Source organism: Fistularia commersonii, chromosome 12, assembly GCF_037954325.1.
Source record: "Fistularia commersonii isolate RoL2024-O1a breed Wild chromosome 12, RoL_Fcom_v1.0, whole genome shotgun sequence".
NCBI classification, from domain to species: Eukaryota; Metazoa; Chordata; class Actinopteri; order Syngnathiformes; family Fistulariidae; genus Fistularia; species Fistularia commersonii.
Window position 1 is genome coordinate 1,417,437 of NC_141295.1, and position 20,747 is coordinate 1,438,183.

At 38.0% G+C, this 20,747-nt stretch overlaps 1 protein-coding gene across 1 annotated transcript; it reads left to right on the forward strand.

Annotated features, from left to right (window-relative positions):
• Positions 1-893: 893 nt before the first annotated feature.
• LOC147228074 (envoplakin-like) lies at positions 894-16,655 on the forward strand. Its single transcript, XM_086156266.1, has 22 exons — positions 894-1,075; positions 4,177-4,276; positions 4,360-4,514; positions 5,234-5,357; positions 5,773-5,904; positions 6,351-6,392; positions 6,731-6,892; positions 7,015-7,122; positions 7,265-7,360; positions 7,447-7,557; positions 8,029-8,178; positions 8,607-8,761; positions 8,839-8,936; positions 9,034-9,206; positions 9,889-10,055; positions 10,198-10,336; positions 10,776-10,969; positions 11,633-11,783; positions 11,879-11,962; positions 12,076-12,183; positions 12,630-12,722; positions 12,849-16,655. Exons 1-22 carry the CDS (start codon positions 1,026-1,028, stop codon positions 16,242-16,244), a joined length of 5,988 nt encoding a protein of 1,995 aa, XP_086012392.1. The 5' UTR covers positions 894-1,025; the 3' UTR covers positions 16,245-16,655.
• The last annotated feature ends 4,092 nt before the right edge of the window (positions 16,656-20,747 follow it).

The following is a 20,747-nucleotide window of genomic DNA, read 5'->3' on the forward strand; positions in this document are numbered from 1 at the left end:
AGATGTGTCTTGGGTTGGGGTCAGGATGTACCAGGTAGTTAGGAGCACTACATTATTAAGATAAATCTTTGGCGTTTGGCATATTTTGAAAATGAATATCTTGAAAAAATGCAAACATTCACGAATACAACAATTAGTAACGCATTGGAGTGGAATGTTGGCCCCAAGCATAAAATAGCAGATAATCACCCGGCCACCTTCCTGAAAATCAAAATGATAGTCTTTGTCAGAAATGGCCATGAATATATAGAAAATCAGCATGAAAACACATTAGCAAAAAGAAAGTAAAGTAAACCAAAATGAGCAAGATAAATCTGCAATTTTTCCGAATTTAAAAATGTAAAATATCTATGTATTGACACTGAAATATAGAAATTTGGCTAAAAATAACCCTATTAATTTCCCCAAATGAATCCAGATGCACACAAACAATACTTGCAATTTTGAGGGACAGATATTTACTTTGAATTCACGAGGGAACAGTTTTATAATCATCCAAAAAGGGAATATTATTTCTCTCTTGAAAATGAAAATATAACCAAGATTGCATTACTTAAGCCAAATAAAATGATATGTCAATTCCACTTGCCCTTCAGCAACGGGACTAGCGAAATGTTTACTTTGTATTTTGTTTAAATGATAAGTGTTGATCTGTATTTAAATCAGAGTGGTCACTCCTCTCGGTAAATAGCTCCAAGCAGGAGCTGAAGAAAGGCTTGTGATTCAGGGCCCTAACAAAAAGGAAATGCAGGACCAGGCAGTGTTTGGAGGTTGTCAAAAACAGGTCGGTCCTGTTTTCGCCTTGCAAGGTGGATGTCTGGGTATTGACACACCTGCTAACCTGTCTGGGAGGAGCTGGTGAAGATCAACACCCTGCTGACGTGAGTGTGTGTGAGAGTTGGAGGGCAAGTAAAGGGAGAGGACAGGCATAGTGGAAGCCACTGGGTGAGGAAGACTGAGACCAAGAAGGAATAATTGTGAGAATTCGTGGGTTATCTGTGTGACCCCCAACCACCACCTCCAGGATGTTTAAGAAAAAGGACTCTTCGAGGGACACCTCAGTCAAGTCCACTAAGTAAGCATTTGTCAAAGCTTGTATGAGTGTATGAATGAATGAATGTCGATGTGTCACACTGTATCTCGGTCAAGTTCCTCTCCCTCTTGTTCCCTCTGAGCTGGGGACTGTGTCATGTTTCCTTTGCTGGCTGTTGCCCTAGTGTTTGCTCTTGTGAAATTCTTGCTAAGTTGGCAGAAAAGATATTTCAAGATCAGAAAGGCTCATCTCTGAGGATGTGAAGTCTGTTGTAAGTTGCAACTTAACAAAGACCCGAGGTCATCTTTGCTTTGTAAACATAAGGTCGGCAAGTATCCTCTCAGACTACCTAACACATGGGAATGCGGCGGAGAAAGTAAATGGAATTATATATGAGACCAGTGAAACCGAAGGCCTTCTCTTTATTTTTCACAAGAAAATGTTGTTCTTTCAAGCCCTGTAAAAATCGTCTTTAAATGCAGTTCACCAAAAGCGAAACGTTTATTCTGACATCATGCAAGTTTTATGGATCGCTGATTTTGTGTGTGTGTGTGTGTGTGCGTGTGTTTTGTTCAGGCCTTTATAGTTTTTTTTTTTTTTTTTTTTCAACATTGGTGTCTTTAAATGAAAAAAAAAACATTTCATGAGCATCCTTTAATTAAAATCATTCACTAAAATCAAGATCCAGAATAATCCAGAATCCAGAGTAGACTTGATATTTAAGAGGTAAAATGTCTTTCACCTCTTAAACATAGAGAGAAGGCTGAATGGAGAATAAGAAAACAAAGAAAAACTTGTTAAATTTAAATCCGGTTATAAAGTGATAATAGCATGCTATTTGACACTTGGTCTGCACTGAGTGCAGTATAAGTGGTAGAAGATGGATGGATGGTATCACATTATATATTAGTTATCAACACACAGAGATTCTTATGCATAAAACAGCCCAGGGCATTCCTCATTCTGTCTGTTGAGGTTTGATGAGGGCGTGATGGTCGGTGCTGATCAACAGTTTGAGGGCATTGGTCCTGAAAAGCACATGTCAGTGTCTTTCTGTGTTAGTCTTGCCATTAAGAGGCAAAAAAACAAACAAGTGTCAGAAACAATATACCATGGTATTCGGATCAGTATGCATGTATGTGTGTATGTGTAGTTCTGGTTTATCTCTCTGCAGCTCTGTTACATTACTTCACAATCTTTAATCCTGTAATTATATTGAATGAATTTTTGAACTGTTGCTTACTCTTTCAACCCCAAATTATAGGCATGGTTGACATTCAAGCGCTGCCACTGCATGGTAGAATCTTTGCGGTTCAAAGGAGGTTACTTTGGAATAATTGAAAAAACAGACAAGCCCTGTTCAATAATGTGGCTCATCCAGTTATGGTGGTCACAAGTCAAATCCCTTGTAGCATCAAGAAGACTATGCAACCTGGGCTGATTGATCATACTGTCACCAGACAACACAAGAATGGCACCTTTGAACGTGCTGTATTCTGTTTTATTCGAAGTTATTATTCACATTGATTGTGTAACTACATCACAAGAGTCACATTTTGTGAAGTTGACAAGACTTATTCAACATCTGAAGATAGTTTTGAAAATGTATTTGAGACCTGGAAATCACATTAATGTTTGTGTATCTGAAGCATAGACATCCACAGCAAACTGATATCTCAACTGCAGAGTAGTACCTTTTTTCATGTTCCGAACTGCTCCAAAATATGTCATGCATTTATTGATTTAAGGTAGTTAATTTATTGTGAGCAAAGTAATGGAATGTGCAAAATATGTTTGACTTCAATTAAAAATCACTTAACTTTTTCCTTTTTTTTTTTCATTTAGTCACCTACAACTTAACTTATCAATTGAGTTATCTCAGCATATCTCAGATGAGACTTGAGGTGGTTGCAAAAGCCTGTTGAGGTGATAAGGATTAGTATGATTGTAAAAAATTGAGAGTATTTTGTTGTGGTAATTCTAACTTTTAATGAAGCAGAAATGTTGCTTTTCTTTGCTTTGACTTTTTCATGTGATGTAAATGGACGCCATTATACAAACATCAGAGTTTGGAGGATATTGAAATGAATAATCTGCAGCCCCTGCTGCAAAATATAATGCACGGTTCGGATTTCTTGCAGGGGTTCTTATATCAGTTTTAAAATGAGGTATTTTCAGTTTTCAAAAATGTATTTGCCATGAAACATACGTGAGGAACTTCAAAATCCAAACATCAATATTTCACTGTTTCACTGATATAGGCTAACAAGCATAAATTGATTTGCCTGCCAATATTTTAATGAATTCAAAAACAGTCCCCATAACTGATCAGTCCATGAAAACACAATAGTCCAAACGGAGCCATCAAAGAAACAATCTCTCCTCAAACAATGAGTCAAAGTTTGCACAGTACATGTTTTTCTTCTCCAGTTGTCTGCCTGACGTGCTACAATACCTTTTTACTGCTGGAAAACTGTAGCTTTGTCACAGGAAGTGACAGTCACCGTGCAATGTTAGTATTTAGAGAATGCCTCGGGTGTGGCCCACACAATGAATTGTTGAAAGTGCTTCTTTGCCTCCCTCTCAATCAGTGTGTCATTTGTGAGATGAGGTGTTTGATCTTGATCTGGTTGACAGCCTGCCAGCACTGAAGAACTGGGTTATAAATTAATTACCCAAAGTGATTTTTTTTCTTTTTTCCTGCACAAACATTCCAAGTATTTGTGAAGTCCAAAAACTTGCTAACAGCTCTGCAGCTCCCTGCTGTGAACAACCTTGTCCATTCTGAATGAGAACAAATTGACTTTGGACAATTATAATGAAAATTTTCTGCTACATATACTTCATACATTATGAAAATTAAAACTATAAGTGTTTGAACAAGGAGAGACATATGTTAATGACATGAGAGGTTTTTAGCAGACAACCTTTCTGGAACATCAGAATGTTGATTCTCAGGAGGTCCTTGCTGGTTCCTCTGGTGAATAGTGTTACTCAGGAAGTATCCTCTTTCCTCTGGATAGCATTCTGGACTGTGCAACAACAGACTATGCAACAACAAAACTAAAATTATTATTTTTATTATGATCCAAGTTTTCAATTTCATTTTAATATTTGTTCTCTTACCTTCTCTTACCCTGCAGGTCCCAGACTAACACTTTGGCCTTGCTGATTGCCCAGATGCAAAAGAATGCTGACCAGGTGGAGAAAGACATCCTCCGGTCTGAAGAATTGTTAGCTGTGGTGAGAAAACACACACAGACACTCACACACACACGACTTCTGACCTCTGACCAGTTGAGTAAATACTTTTCTGTTCCCACCAGGACAATGAAAATGAAAAGAAAGAGCTTCCATTAAAGCATCAGGTAGAGATCTCAGACAAGCTGGGCGAGGCGGAGGGTCTGCTGAAGGACCTCTTCCTGGATGTCAACAAGGCCAAAACGCTCAAACACCCACAGGCCCAAGAGATAGAGAGCGAGTGAGTCCCAGAAGAATAAATCAGTACAGAGGATGCCTTGTGGAGAGACTGCAGGGATATTGAAATACTTAGGCGCTATTTATGGCAGTTCAAGAATGAAATAATTCATTATCAGAGATGCTGGGAAACAACAATTAAGTTCAAAGTACACATCCTGAAATATTGTACTCCTATGTTTATAGGACAGCTACACTTAAACATCAGATTAAGATTTGTCCCTTTCATCATATATTACGATATTTAATTGTAATTTCTTAACAAATTGTTTGAGGTGCATTGTGTGAAAGAATAAAAGTGTGTATCAAACATTATTAATACATGTAAATATGATATGATTCAATACTGTTACAAATTGCTGACCCAGAGTCTCTATTTTGCTCCTCGTGGTAATATTAAAATAGTTTGTTTCATTAAGAAACATATACAGCAACGCAATAAAAGTAGGACTTTTACATTCTATTATAAAAAAGATTAACTGATAATTCTTTTTAACTTTTATTCAGGTTCAATTTTCAGTAACTGACTAACATTGGGGTGGTTGGACTGGAGTATATTTCCATTTACAAAATCACTCCTCTTCAGCCTTTATTGGAATTATCTTAGAATGAAAAATGTATTATGTTTTATTCATGTAGTGATTAAAACATTTTTCATGGAAACTTTAGACCTCTTATATATCAAACATAGTCCTCCATCTCTGTTTTCCGTGGTCACTCTAGTGTTATCCTCCTCCATGAGCGCTGGCTGAAGGACTGCAGTTTCTACCGAGACATCTACGAGCAGATCGATGACGTGTCTTTGATGCCAAGGATCGACTGGGGGCCTGTTTTGAATGAGAAGCAAGTAAGTGTGGAGCCGTCTTTGCGTTTTGGCAAGTTAGTTGAAAAATGCTTTTTCTTATGGAGTCATATCACTTTAATGAGCTAAGAATGGTTACAGTGTCTTGATAAACATTTCGCTATAAGTATGTTTTATGTTATGAAGGAACAAATAAAGCAAATGATATACAGTATAGCATTGACAAAGTAATATATACACTAATAATAGACTTTCAACCAAGTTAAAAAAATAGCAAAAAGATTGATGAAAAAAATGTTCCCACATCTATGTACGTCTGAAACAGGGTTACATTTTTGATGTATTGAGGCAGAGTAGGAATGTCTGTCAAACACTCATTCTTGTCTTCTCAAAAATAAAGCGGAGGAAGTTAAGCAGACAATAACTCAAGAAAATGTTGCTATGGTGTTTGTGCTCTCAGAAACAAATAAACACTGAGGAATATGGGCCCTCCATGGCGGACCTGGAGAAGCAAATTGCTGCTCATAACATTTTGCACAAAGAACTGGAAGCCTACAACTCACAGCTCTGCGTCAGCTCTGCTGGCAGTAAGGTAAATATTCTGTTCTAGTTACCAAAATGACAATATGAAACATGAAATTTGACTGGGTGAAAAGAAAAAAAGCATGGTTTTGCCAAATTTGCCAAAGTAATTTTTCCAGTATCAAGATATGGAAAATAAGAGACAAGCCAATAAAATTAAGATATTGGGATTGGGAATTGTGAAACATTAATTCCAGAATGATTTTCATTGGACATTTAAACTATGTAAGAAGTCAACAAAATCTCACATTCTATAAGTTCCAAGATTTAGACAGCAAAATTATTTATCAACATTCTTAAAAAAACAAAAACATTTTTTTCCCCAGTTAAATTACATAAAATACATAGTAATAAAGTCCCAAGCCCTGCTCTGTCCATGGCCTCTGTAAAATAAATGAAATGTGTTTCTAAGACCTTAGAAATCCTTTATAAAGACTGGATTGTTTTGTCTTCTAGGACAAGTATACGGTCCTCAAGAAACAGTACAACAACCTGCTGGTGAGTTGAACTGTTTATATTTGAAAAATAATATTGGTATTAAATTAAACATGTGGTTGTTGAAGTTGATCATTTGTTTTCAGTGCCATAAGTGCATCAATGTATTCTCTTTACAAAGCACATGTTTTATTTTTATTTTCTAATATATATTGAATCAGGAAATAACAAATGTTACATTTTTAACATGACTGAACAGATATTGAGACTATCTTCTTTTTGATAATAACTGGTCAAAAAAATTCAGAAAATAAAGATGCCTTGAAACTATCAATGTTATAAAACTTTTGCTTTCAATAACTGTCAGGTTTTAATGCCATTTTATTTTTCTTGCCGCTCAGGAAAATTCCAAATGGCGTCGCCACTACCTGACCAGCCTGTATGAATACATGCAGGGCTGCAACAAGGAACTGTCCTTCCTTGAAGAGGAGCAGGATAAGATCAAGAAGCAGGACTGGAGCGACCGAATGGTGGATCCACCTGATGTTCGCAGACAATATGAGGTAAGAGTAGCATTAAAAGCACCCTGATGGGAATTCAATGGTGTTGTTTGTCAAGAATGTTCTTTAGAACACCGTACCAAAGCTATACAAATGAATCATTACTCTGACTGAACCTTCATTAGAACTTCAAGAACAACAATCTGCTGTCACACGAGAGCGAGGTGAACAAACTCCAGGATGAAGGAGACAGGCTTGTTGAACTGAAGCACCCTGCCAGTGCCACCATTCAGGTAGAAAGACCATCTGAGGTCTTTGAGTAACCCTCAAGATTTCATTTATGCATTGTATATATATACTTACATTTTAATAGACAATTTACATTCAAATCTGAGTTTCAAATTCAGGTCAAAGAAGCTGTTGTTCCGTTTGCAGGGTCAAAGAGACGCTGTACGAAGTGAGTGGCAGAAATTCCTTAATCTCTGCATTTGTCAAGAGACACACTTGGACAATGTGGAGGAATATAAAAGGGTAAGGAAGAGACTGAGAGCAAAATATTTGACAAGAACTTTCATGCAGTGCTTTAAAAATGTTTTTTTTTTCTCGTGGTTTACCAGTACCAAATGGATGTGGAGCAAATGTCGGAGAACCTGACACAACTCAACATCAGTCTGGATCCAAAGAGTGTCAGCAAGAAGAGCAACTCAGAGATGATGCTACAGCTTGAGGTACAATTGAGCTTTTATTGCTCTTATTACAGGCACAACGAAGAACTCCATTCAACAAGACTGAGTAGACGGAGTATTCAAATACTACTTCGAAAAAAAAACAATGGAGGACAGTCTTGCATTAGTGTAGAAAGATGGTTGTTGTTCACTTGTAATGATCAGCTATAATAAGTCAGTCCCAGAGTATTTTTGCCATTGTTTAATAATAATGTAGCTATTTATTTCAATTTAGACATTATTTAAAGTCAGAATATTTCCTACCATACCTCATTATAATATTTTATTTATGTATTTAAGCATTGTACTTAGGGCAGTGCTATTAACAACCCGTTAGTAAAAACAGTTCTCCTTGCAAAGTACATGTGAAATTTAGAACAACCTATTGTTGTTGTTTCAACCTATTGTTGCCCCCCCCCAACCTACCGTTTTCTCATGTGCTTCTATCTTTTCCAACATTTTGTCTTTGACCAGGGGGAGGAGAAAGCTATACTACAGGACAGCGAGCAGCTGTTGGCCGACTTGAGAAGGCGCAGCACACAGATTGCACCCCTTAAACTACGACGAAACCCACCTGGTAGACCCATCACTGTGGATTCGATGTGTGACTGGGAGTCAGACAAGGTGGAGCTTCTCAATCTCGAAAATGATTTCAGACAAAGTTGGAGATGTTTATTATCTTGTCATTTTTGTGTATTTAAAAAGTTTCTTATTGTATTTTTTAACTTCAATTTATCTTACTTTATTGTTTATTGATGTACCTGACAGCTATTTAACTTTCCCCTGGGAATCAATAAAGTCATCTATCTATCTATCTATCTATCTATCTATCTATCTATCTATCTATCTATCTATCTATCTATCTATCTATCTATCTATCTATCTATCTATCTATCTATCTATCTATCTATCTATCTATCTATCTATCTATCTATCTATATGTATGTCTGTCTAAACTTAGAAGAGCCAGCTTGTGTGATGTGTCTCCTGTCCATGTTGATATCATATACTTGTGATTGATTTCATGTATTTTACATATTTCTGTGGTCAAGGCCTCTCTGTTGAGAGGGGAAAGGCTCACCTTGAAATCCAACACAGATCCACTCAACTGGGAAGTAATTGCTGCTGACGGAGCAGCTAAAACCTTCCCAGGAGTTTGCTTCCAAATACCACCTCCTGATTCTGAGGCCATTGATACGGTAGACCTGTAAGTTACACAATGCTGTGTGATTATGATAAAACAAGAATATGTAACTAACACTCTCAACTTTTTTAATTCATTAGTTTGGGAAGTGAACTGGCAGACATTAAGAAGAGGAGAGCTGCTTTAGTAGCATCGCTAAAGAATCAGAAGTCAGAAATCTCCAAGGTCCAGCAATCAGGTCAGTGTCAATGGATAGCTGAATCTAAATATTTCTGGATGAAGTTCCACAAATTGTAAGAATGTCAAAAAACTCGTTTCCCTCTTTGCTGAACCAGCTCCAGTTTCATCTGCACCGCTGGATCCCAAACTATCTGCACTAACACAGCAGCTAGACAAGCTGGACAGTGACCTGGCCAGTGCTGAGAAAGGCATGCTGAGCCGCATGCGAGCCCCTCTGAGCCACACCGACCCCACCGGAGACCTGGCAAGCCGTATATTGGAACAGGAGGTGAAACAAACTTGGACAAAAACACACAAGAAACAGACATTTACTTGTTTTCTTTAATTGTAGGGTATAAACAAATATACCCTACAATACCCAAATATACCCTCCTAGGAATATTTTTTCAAATGAACAGCTACATATTGTATAGTAATGTACTATAGGATATTATTATCTGTATCAATGGAGGAGTGAAACGTCTTCCAATAAAAGCATTCCTTTTCATCTTTAAAAATAATCTCTTGTGGTACAGCCCTGGAGAGAGACTCAATGAAGGAAGGATCTATGACCCACTGTGTTTTGTTTACAGGCAATCTTGAGCAAAGGGTGTAGAGATACTTAAGATCTTTAGGAACACATTAAGTGCGCTAAGCTGGCAGATCACTGGCAGACATTTGTTGAAAAAACAAAAAATATTAACATAGCATGTCAGAGACATAAAACCAAAATACTGAATAAGTTGCTTTGCCACAAGACATGAGATTTACACAAATATAAAATATAAACAAATAATTTAAGTGAATATACATCTTAATCAGGAGATTTTAACTTTAACAGTAATTCAAGTGTCATTATCAAAGTTTGTGCAATAAATGATGACATCCCAAATTGTTTCCCTGTAAGATCTTAGAAGATGTGTGAAAATAAATTAAGCCTGATACTACTCTGTCTATCCGTTCTTGCTCAGCAAGCTACCAAGGCCCTGAAAGATCTAGAGCAGCAGAAACTGGCAGCTCAGATGGACTTGCAGCCCTTATTGTCCAAAGACGCCTCCTCTACCCTGCCACTCAAACTGAGTGCTGCCACCAACAAGCATGACAGTATTGCTGAACTGGCTGACCTCTACAACAAGAAGTGTGTAACTTTATTTATGTATTTATTTATTCCAATGCATATGTTTAAAATGGCCTTTTGTCTTGTCATTCAAACAACAAAAATCAATGTTCATATGTATTTGGTTATTCAGTAAATCTTTTATTACTTTGTATATTTATAGGGCAAATGCATCCCTTAACTTGGAGAGCCAAAAAAAGACTGTGGAAGGCCTTGTGTCTGGGTTTGAGAAGACGCTTAATGAAAATGGGCCAGTCCTTAATGAACCAAACGCAATCCAAGCAGCTGTTCAGAACAACCAAGTGAGGAAACCTCTATAAAGGAAATATACACTGCTCAAAAAAATAAAGGGAACACTTAAAAAACACATCCTAGATCTAAATGAATGAAATATTCTTATGAAATACTTTGCTCTTTACACAGTTGAATGTGCTGACAACAAAATCTCACAAAAATGATCAATGGAAATCAATTGTATCAACCCATGGAGTTCTGGATTAGGAATCACACTCAAAATTAAAGTGTAAAAACAAACTCCAGGCTGATCCAACATTGATGTAATGTCCTTAAAACAAGTCAAAATGAGTGGACACTATGATTTCACAGAAGTGAAAGTTGACTTGGAGTTACATTGTGTTGTTCAAGTGTTCCCTTTATTTATTTTGAGCAGTATAGTTGCATTGTTGTGCATTATACTTTATTTTAATACTTAAATTTGCATATCCCCTTTTTTGCACTTAGTCTCAGCGTAAATCTGTGGCAGAAGCTCAGGGTGATATGAAGAAGCTGAGCCAGGATTTGGAAGCCACCGAGCAGCTATGCAGTTCCCTGCAGCAGGGTTACCAGGAATTCTGCCCTGATATCCAGCGCCAGAGGACAGAGGTCAAGCAGCTGCAGAACCGCTATGCTAATGTTGCCAACCAGCTGGCAGAGAGGTAAGAATCCTAAATGGTGAGCTTTGTTGTCTTTGAGAAATTATTGAGTATAAAATTTATTGTTGTCAGTTATTGATTGCAAGATTGATTCTCAGTGTACTAATAAAGTGGTCAGTCTGCTAGTAATGTTGTGATGATATTAGAAAAAACAAGAAAGCGATTTATTGTCATACATGTTTGGCTGCTCACAATTACATTAAATAAAACAAAATTTAAATTGGCAATTAAAGGATCATACTTCTACCTTAGATTTTAGTATATCGGTTTGTTGTGCAAATCAATATTCTCAAACAAATATACTTTATTTCCTCTGTTTTGTAATGTGATATCTGGGAAGGCTCTTCTGGATCTAATTCATTGTCAATCATTATAAAATTTAAGGGAATGATATTAGATACTGCATTTCTGGGAGAATTTGGCTTGTAACATATTACAAAATTACGTCTTTTACATTGATATTTTAGTGACAATTGATGACCCAAAGAAAATAACAATGAATTGTACTTTAACTATAGATTTTTGAAAGGTTGGTTTGGCTGATAATTGTTTACCTTGGATTTAATACAGTTATTTTTACAATAAGAACCCAAGCAAACCTTGGATTATTTTGAAGTTTCCTTGTTAAAAATTTTGAGAGCCAATGCTACTGATGGGTGCTTTCAGAGAAAACATCTTACAAGAAGCCGCATCCAAGAACCAGGAGTTCAAAAACACATCCAAATCCTTGAATTCTTTCCTGGACAACCTGACTGTAAACCAAATAAACCCCAACGATGACCTGTCTCAGATAACTGCCAAGCAAGACTCGCAGGAGGTGAGAGAACTTTCCAACAGTACAAAGTCATGACAGCGTCATCAAACAGTGGATGATGCTTAGGATAACACTACATGTTAAACATTTCACGGCAGAGGGTGATGGAGGACCTGAAGCGGAAGGAAGATGACATGAACAGAGTGGCTGACCTGTCTCGAGATTTACAGAATTTACTCAGTGTAAGGCTTGATTGGAGGGCGAAGACAAGGATGAATCTAAAATGTTACCATCAGAAACAAATAATCATTGTTTGAATATAATAAATCAATGCTTCATTTGATATTCTTTGCAGGAGTACGAGTCCAATGTCAATAAGTTCAGTGGCACAACTGAGCAAACCTACTCCCCTGTCGAGAAGAATCCTGATACAATTACACTTGCTGAGGCAATTGAGAAGGAGGTATCAGAATATCTATGTTTTAACATCATGTATATATACTGCTCAAAAAAATAAAGGGAACACTTGAACGACACAATGTAACTCCAAGTCAATCACACTTGTGTGAAATCATAGTGTCCACTCAGGAAGCAACACAGATTCATTTTGACTTGTTTTAAGGACATTACATCAAAGTTGGATCCGCCTGGAGTTTGTTTTTACACTTTAATTTTGAGTGTGATTCTTATCCAGACCTCCATGGGTTGATACAATTGATTTCCATTGATTGTTTTTGTGTGATTTTGTTGTCAGCACATTCAACTGTGTGAAGAGCAAAGTATTTCATAAGAATATTTCATTCATTTAGATCTAGGATGTGTTTTTTAAGTATTCCCTTTATTTTTTTGAGCAGCGTATGTTACACTTACTAAGTGTACAGTTGTTACTGTATTGCTTCTGTATCGCAGGAAAAGAATCTGGTCAGTCGTTACACTGAAGCCTCAGCTGAAAACAGCCAACGCCAAAAACAAATGGGCTTGGCAAAGAATCTCATTTTACAAGTAAGCATACAGGCCATGAAAATTCTCTGCTCTGAACTTTAAAACTTTAACAAATTAAATGTAAAGCTCTTTCACAAGCTAATCACTGGTTTTGAAATTTAATTGATTTATACTTGCCTGCCGCAGAATGAAGAGAAAGTACAACTGGTGGCGCAGCAGCAGGTAGAGCTTGAAAGTCAGCAAAAGAGCATCCTAGAGCTTGAAAGTCTGTTTAAAGAGCTGGATGAAGAGAAAGAACGGGCGAACCACACTGAAAATGATCTCAGAATCTTCAAGGACAGGATGATGTCACTGAGGAGTCGCAGAGGAGTGGAGCGCATTGAGGAAAAAGAAGTACTGCAGTACTATCGTGATCCAAAACTGGAAAGTGATTTAAATGATCTTCAGTCCAGGTCACACGATGAGACCCTGAAACGCACCACTATCCAAAGTGAGTTGGATGTTTACAACTTGAAAATCAGCGGGCTGGAGGAAACCCTCAAAAATACCCCGCCCAAACTGGTGACGAAAGAAGTCACAGAGTTTGAGAAGGATCCTCAGCTAGATATAGAGGCTGCAAAAATTAGAGATGAATTAGCAAGGATGAGAGATGAAATTCGAGTGAGAAACTCAGAGCAGATCCAGATGCAGACAGAGATTTCTATCCTCCAGCAGAAGAAACCACCAATCAAAGAGAAGGTTGTTAAGAAGGAAGTTGTGAAAGTGGAAAAAGACCCGACGATGCTGAGAGCAGTGCAAACATTGGATACAGAAATTTCAGATGAGAGCAGCAAAGCCAAGCTCATCAATGATGAAATCTTCCAGATTAGGAGCCAGATTAATGCACTCGAGAGACTGATTCCCAACATTCAGCCAAAAATCATCACGAGGGAAGTGAAAAAAATTGAACAAGATCCTGAACTCATCAATGAAACTGCAAGAATTCAATCGAGTTTGGAGAATGAGAAGGTTGAGAACAACATTCTGTCCAAAGAGGTGACAGACCTCCAAAGTCGCTACAGAATAGTTCAAGAAAAGAAACCAAATGTTGAGGTGAAGGAAATTGTTAATGAAATTTACCGGATAGATCCCAACACAGAGGTGGAAATTATGCGCCTGAGGAAAGACATACAAGATTCCAACAAGCTGCGTTCGAATGTGGAAAGGGAAATCAACCAGGTCACATCTGATCTGAATATTCTCCGTTCTGAGAAGCCCAAGGTCGAGCTGAAGGAAGTTCTCCAAGAAGTGGTTAAAGAGGAGAGAAGCCCTGAAAATGAGAGAGAGATTCAAAGGCTAAAGGATCAGGTGAATAATTTACACACAACTTACAATTCCATCCAAGACAAAGTGAATGTACTCAGGAAAGAAAGAGATGAGTGGAAGGCCGAGAAGTCAAAGATAGAGACCAGACTTGTGGCCAGAGAAGTCATAAAGTATGAACCTGATCCTCTCTTGGAGAAAGAAGCCGATCGCTTGAGGAGAGACGTGCGCGATGAAGCACAAACGCGGCGAACGGTGGAAGAAATGGTCTTTGACCTGAAAAACAAATACATCCTGCTTGAGAGACAGAAACCTGAAGAGAGAGTAATTGTCCAGGAAGTCGTGCGTTTACAGAAGGACCCAAGGCAGGTGGTTGAGCATGAGCAGCTGAGTAGTAGCCTGGATAATGAAGTAAAAACCAGACGTAACTTGGAACTAGAGCTGCAGCAGCTGCGATCAATGTTGGAAGACAAAGAGCGGATCCTCAGAGACAGCGATGAGCATCAGAAGAGAATTCAAGCACAATCTGAACTCAAAGAGATCAGAAGGCGGATCACTGTGCTGGAAAATGCCCCACCTCCTGTTGAGGAAAGCATTGTTGTTGAGGAGGTACTGAAGGTAGAGAGAGACCCTAAACTGGAGAGGATGACAAATGATTTACGGACTGATATGGACAAGGAAACCAGCGATATCATGCGTCTTCAGAGAGATATCCGTAGCACTGGTGTAAAACTTGAGGTACTACAGAAAGAGAAGTCTGGCGAGAGAACAGTGTTCAAAGAGGTTGTCCGTGTGGAGAAAGACCAGGCTGTGGAGGCAGAGAGGGATCGACTGAGGGTACAGGTGACTCAGGAGAAATTTGCCAGGCGTGACATGGAGGATGAAATAAAACGCATCCGTGATAAAGTAAGTGTTCTGACGAGCACGAAGTCCTACACTTCAAGAGAGGAAACCACTCTTACTTTGAACAGAGACACCTTACTAAGAGAGAGAGAAGATCTCACTCGTGAGCTCCGGACTCTTGAGGCCAAAAAGCACGACACCAACCTTTCCTTCCAGCAGCAAAGCAAGCTACTGAGTGAGAGAACCCAACTGAGCAGGCAAAGAAGCATTAAAATGGACTCTGATGTCCATCGCCTGGAGAAGGAAATCCTGGATGAAAAAGACAGGATCCACCAGCGGGACAGCACCATCCGAGAGCTCATGCTGAATCTGCAGAAAGAGGAGCAAGTGGAAATGAGAACGAAGGAGACTAATGTCTCCACCAAAATCACCATTCTCGATCCAGATACAGGCAAAGACATGGCTCCTTATGAAGCCTTCCTGGAGGGCCTCATTGACCGTCAGCAGTACATTCATCTGCAGGAGCTGGAGTGTGACTGGGAAGAGATTACTTCTGTAGGGCCGGATAACGAAACATCTGTTCTGCAGGATCGCAAGAGTGGCAAGCAATACTCCATTACAAAGGCCCTGAAGGAAGGGAGGCTGACAACTTATGATTTACAGAGATACAAAGATGGTAAAATTCCCATCTCAGAATTTGCCTTGCTGGTTGCAGGTGACAGTAAAAAGCAGGCCCACTCCAACCTCATCACCCCAAATTCCTCCAACAGGAAAGCAGATTCTTCTGCTGCTGCAACCGCTGCAGAAATCTACCCCGTTGCTGGAATAATGGACACTAACACTGACACCTGCTTCACAGTACGCTCTGCTGCCTTACGAAAACTTATCGATTCCACCACTGCTCAAAGGCTTCTGGAGGCTCAGGCAGCAACCGGTGGAATTATTGATATCCAGACCAAAGAGAGATACACAGTCCACAAGGCACAAACCAAAGGTCTCATCGAGGACAGTCAACTTCAGAGGCTACTCAACGCACAAAAGGCTTACTCTGGTGTTGATGACCCCGTGACAAGAGAGTGTTTGTCAGTAGGGGAAGCTGTCCAGAAAGGCTGGATGCCAAAGGACAACGCCACTCGATACATGGAAGCGCAGCACCTGACCGGAGGGCTGATCGATCCCAAAACTGGCAGCAGAATCAACATATTTGATGCCCTCGGTTCCAAAATGATCGACAGCACAATGATGAGAGAGCTGCAGGCTGAGACAACTTACATCAAAGATATAGTCGACCCCATTACAAAACAGAAGATTAACTACAAGCAAGCTCTAGATCGCTGCAAGAAAGACCCTGTTACGGGCCTACCAATGCTGCCTGCCTCCTTCAAAGATTCTGGTTACAGTACACCATACAGTCCAAGCAGATATGCAAGATTCTAGATTTGTTCATAGCATTTATCTTGTTTGTGGAGTGATATGTGGAAAAAGTACAATTGAACGTTGTAAGAATTTTTTTAGACGCATACCGTTTTCATTTTAACTCAGGAAATGTCTCAACTGGAAAGCTTTGTGTTTGGCCAAAAATGAATACTGCTTGGTTGCCATTGTTTACTTAACATACATGTCTGATGCGGGAAGGTTTTTTGTTTAATTAAAAAAACAGCAGAAAATCTAATGCAGTTTTCTGTGATGATAATATTGTGTTATGAGAATTACTGGGACATGGTGCAATGCTGTTTGCCAAGATGAATTTGATTCTGTATTATTTGTGGGCTATCCTTGACTATATTCACTTTAAACTCAATCTTTGTTGTTACTTTATGAGGACTCACATCAATAAATTTAAATTATATGACTAAAGGCATGACTCCATCACTTTTATCGCATGTTATTCTGAAATATGTAAATATAAATACATACATAAATACTTTTCATACTGACAGATATATCACCCAGTCAATGCAAATATTAGTTCAGCAAGTTTATATTAGCGCTTCATTTAATTTCAAGTACTCCTTTTTTTAATTGATTTTATTTATAATGCTCAGTTTTTGTGAGAGGCACCGCCTATTTACAGTCTTATGAAAAAGTTCGGGCACCCCTGATCATTTTCAAGATTTTCCTTTATAAGTCATTGATTGTTCAGATCAGCATTTCAGTTAAATATATCATATAGCAGACAAACACAGTGATATTTGAGAAGTTGAAATTAAGTTTATAGGATTTACAGAAAGTGTGCAATAAATACTTAAACAAAAGTAGGCAGGTGCATAAATTTGGGCACCCAAACAGAAAAATGACATCAATATTTAGTAGATCCTCCTTTTGCAGAAATAACAGCCTCTAAATGCTTCCTATAGTTTCCAGTAAGGTCTGGCTTCTGGTTGAAGGTATTTTTGACCATTCTTCTTTACAAAACATCTTCAGTTCAGTCAGGTTTGATGGTTTCTGAGCATGGACAGCCCACTTTAAATCACACCACGGCTTTTCAATAATATTCAGGTCTGGGGACTGAGATGGCCATTCCAGAACGTTGTACTTGTTCCTCTGCATGAATGCCTTAGTAGAATTTGAGCAGTGTTTAGGGTCGTTGTCTTGTTGAAGTATTCAGCCCCGGCGCAACTTCAACTTTGTCACTGAGTCTTGAACATTGTTCTTAAGCATCTGCTGATACTGGCTGGAATCCATGCGACGATCAAGATTGCCAGTACCTGCACTGGCCACACAGCCCCACAGCATGATGGAACCACCAACAACTTTTACTGTGGGTAGCAAGAGTTCTTCTTCCGTCATGCATACCGCCCCTTGTTATGTCCAAATAACTCAATTTTAGTTTCATCAGTCAACAGCACCTTATTTCAAAATGAGGCTGGGTTGTTCAAATGTGCTTTATAGTTGAATGATGCACTGAATAGTTGAATGATGCACAGTGACACCATCTGCAGCGAGGTCATGTTGTAGGTCTTTTGGAGCTGGTCTGCGGGTTGAGTTTGACTGTTCTCACCATCCTTCGTCTCTGCTTTTTGAGATTTTTCTTGGCTTGCCGCTTAACTAGAACTGTGACTATGGTCTTCCATTTCCTCATTATGTTTCTCACAGGGGAAACTGACAGCGGAAATCTCTGAGCTAGCTTTTTGTATCTTTCTATTTTTTATTTATTCTTTTTATTGAACATAAACAGTATAAACAAATATACATGTGTACAAATAAACATGGCAAGGTAGAATCGAATGTCAATGAAACAACCAGGGATGAGGGAGCAAAGGACATAAGGATATTTGTTCTGTATGTAATCAGAAGTTAACAGTGTTAAAGGTTTGTGAGAAATGTTTAATGCTAGACAAAAAAGAAAGTGAAAGAAAATAATTAAATCGATAAATAGATAGATAAATAAAAAAAAAATAAAAAAAACTTGCAAGGGGACTATAACATGTATGTAACTTGATGGTTCACAAGAAATCTCAGACATCAAACTGTATGTTTTTTGGTTTTTGTATTTTTCCATAAGTTTTAAGGATATTTTATACCATTCAAAATTGTTTATAAAGAACATAAAATTGGGGGAACACTTTTGCATTCTGTTTTTGTGAATGAAGAACTTGGCCAGGCCTAAAATAACATTGACACATCGTTCATCTCTTTTGTTGCTTAAAAGGAAACTGGAAGGAAACTGGTGATGATGGAAAATTTTCTTTAACCCATTTCTGAGTTTTAGCCCAAAAGCCCTGTACTTTTTTTGCATGAGAAAAATATATGGTCAGTGGTTTCAATTGTGTCTTCACAAAATGTACAAATATTATCGTCAATATTAAAGCGTACCCTCAATAATTCTTTAGATGGGTAGATGTCATTCATAGTTTTGAAGTGGGTCTCTTTTGCCTTGGGGGGTATGGGTAGAGTCAGATACATAGTTCGCAGCGTGGCAATCGATTCCTTATCAAATTTATTCAAAATATTATTTTTGTTTTGATGTCCAGGGAATAAATTTTCTGTAAAACATCTCCTAATAAAGGAGTTCCTGCATTTTCTATCCAGAATTGAGATTCCCCGGAGTGATAGTGGGGGTAACTGTAGTTGTATGGTTTGGTGCGTCATCATATTTTTGGTCAGGAACACAAATTGTCGAGGTAGTGCGTTATGTAACTTTATGAGATCTAACATGGGAGCTTTAAAGCTGTGTTTAGTACAGAATTGTTCATAGTCTAGAAGACTGCCATTGTCATCCATCAAGTCAATTATTGACCATATACCTTTCTCAAACCATTCCTTGTAAAATAGAGATGTGTTGCGATGCAGTACATATTTATTGTTCCATATTTTTGTACCATGTGGTGAGAAATTGTGCACATACCGTATATCATTTTCCAGTACAATGATATTTGTTTATGGAACTCTGAAAATTTTGACAGCAATCTTGTTGATATCAAAGTCAGAGATAAGCAGAAGGCTTAGGCCAACGACTTTGTTGAATAAGTAGTTAGGAAATACTTATTCAACATCATTCTTTTTGTATTCTATTAGGAATACAATACCAAAAAGAAAGAATGATGATGCTTGATCCAGGATTTCAACCAGTTCACCTTCAATGTCCCATTGAGACAGTCCAAATCAATCACTTTCAGCCCTCCTTCACTTGTTTCTTTCACCATATGTGATTTTTTTTTAGATAATGTGGTCTGTTCCTCCAGATAAAGTTGAAATTTATTTGGTTAATACATTTATGAGTTGATTTGGAATAGCAGTGGAATACATTGGGTATATGCATCTAGATAAACATTCCATTTTGGATAAATATATCCGGCCTAATATTGATAAATCTCTTTGGAGCCATTTATTCAATTTAGCTTCACTTTTATTGAGTTTAGATTCTATGTTTTTCGATTGATTTAACTTTTGGTCCTTTGAAAGGAAAACACCCAAGTATCTTATTTCTGATGTAATAGGAACATTGCAGATTTCTTTTAGTGGCAAGTCATGAAGCGGAAAAAGTTCACATTTCTTCAAGTTTTATGATAATACTGAAGCCTTAGAAATTTATTTAATTTTTTCAACGCTTATTGGGATTTGATGTTCATTTTTCAAAAAAAAAAAAAATCCTACATTTTAAACCAAATCCAAAATGCTCGAGTGTTGCTAAGATAAATGGATATTCGACCGAGTCAAAGGCTTTGTAAAAGGCCAAGAAGAATATGAAACCATTATCTTCTATGAGGTCTCTGTATTCTATGATGTCCATGACAAGCCTTACATTATTGTGGATTGACCTTCCTTTCTGAAATCCCGATTGTGTTTCTGCAATAATGTCTGAGATTCCCGTTTGGAGACGGGAAACTAGGATGAAGGTAAACAATTTTTGTATCCTTCTAGTGATGGGACGAGCAACACTGGTGCGTCAGCACTGCGCCGAGCGCTCAAGAGGAACTGTATCGTTTATAAGGTGTGTTTATACAGTGTGTTTATAAGGAAACAAACTATCAACAAGTCATGGATTTGTTGGATGGAGTTTTGCGTAATTATGGATCGTTTTAAGAAGTTTTCCCCCCTGTGTGGAATAATTTTGATCTTGTGACGCCAAACATGGTAAATCTTTTTCTCCTTTGAGCATTGTTTACTGTTGTATTCTATTTTTTTGCGGTGGCGCATTGCACTCACTTTATCAGTTTATCAAGTGAATGACCTGTGATACTTATGATAGTTAAAGAGCCTTACAGTTGCTTATTTTATCTCGTAATTACGAGATCCTGATCTCGAAATCATGAGATAGGGTGTCTATTTTTTTCAACAAGTGAATGCAATGCTCCTCCTTAGTTTTTACTCTGTTCTGGTAAGAGGTTTGAACTGTTTTCAGATAAATTAACTTTTTATGTTATTGTAGGTGAAGTGTCGGCTCTGAAAGAGTATTTTCTAAGGCTGGGGAGCTGGTGTCTAAGAGGAGAAATCGCC

What these genes read in the sequence shown, in the direction of transcription:
- LOC147228074 (XM_086156266.1), top strand. Translation starts at nt 1,026, where the DNA reads ATGTTTAAGAAAAAGGACTCTTCGAGGGACACCTCAGTCAAGTCCACT. An exon ending in ATGTTCGCAGACAATATGAG is followed by an intron (nt 6,893 to 7,014) that starts GTAAGAGTAGCA and finishes AACCTTCATTAG; the next exon opens with AACTTCAAGAACAACAATCT. An exon ending in GCCAACCAGCTGGCAGAGAG is followed by an intron (nt 10,970 to 11,632) that starts GTAAGAATCCTA and finishes GGGTGCTTTCAG; the next exon opens with AGAAAACATCTTACAAGAAG.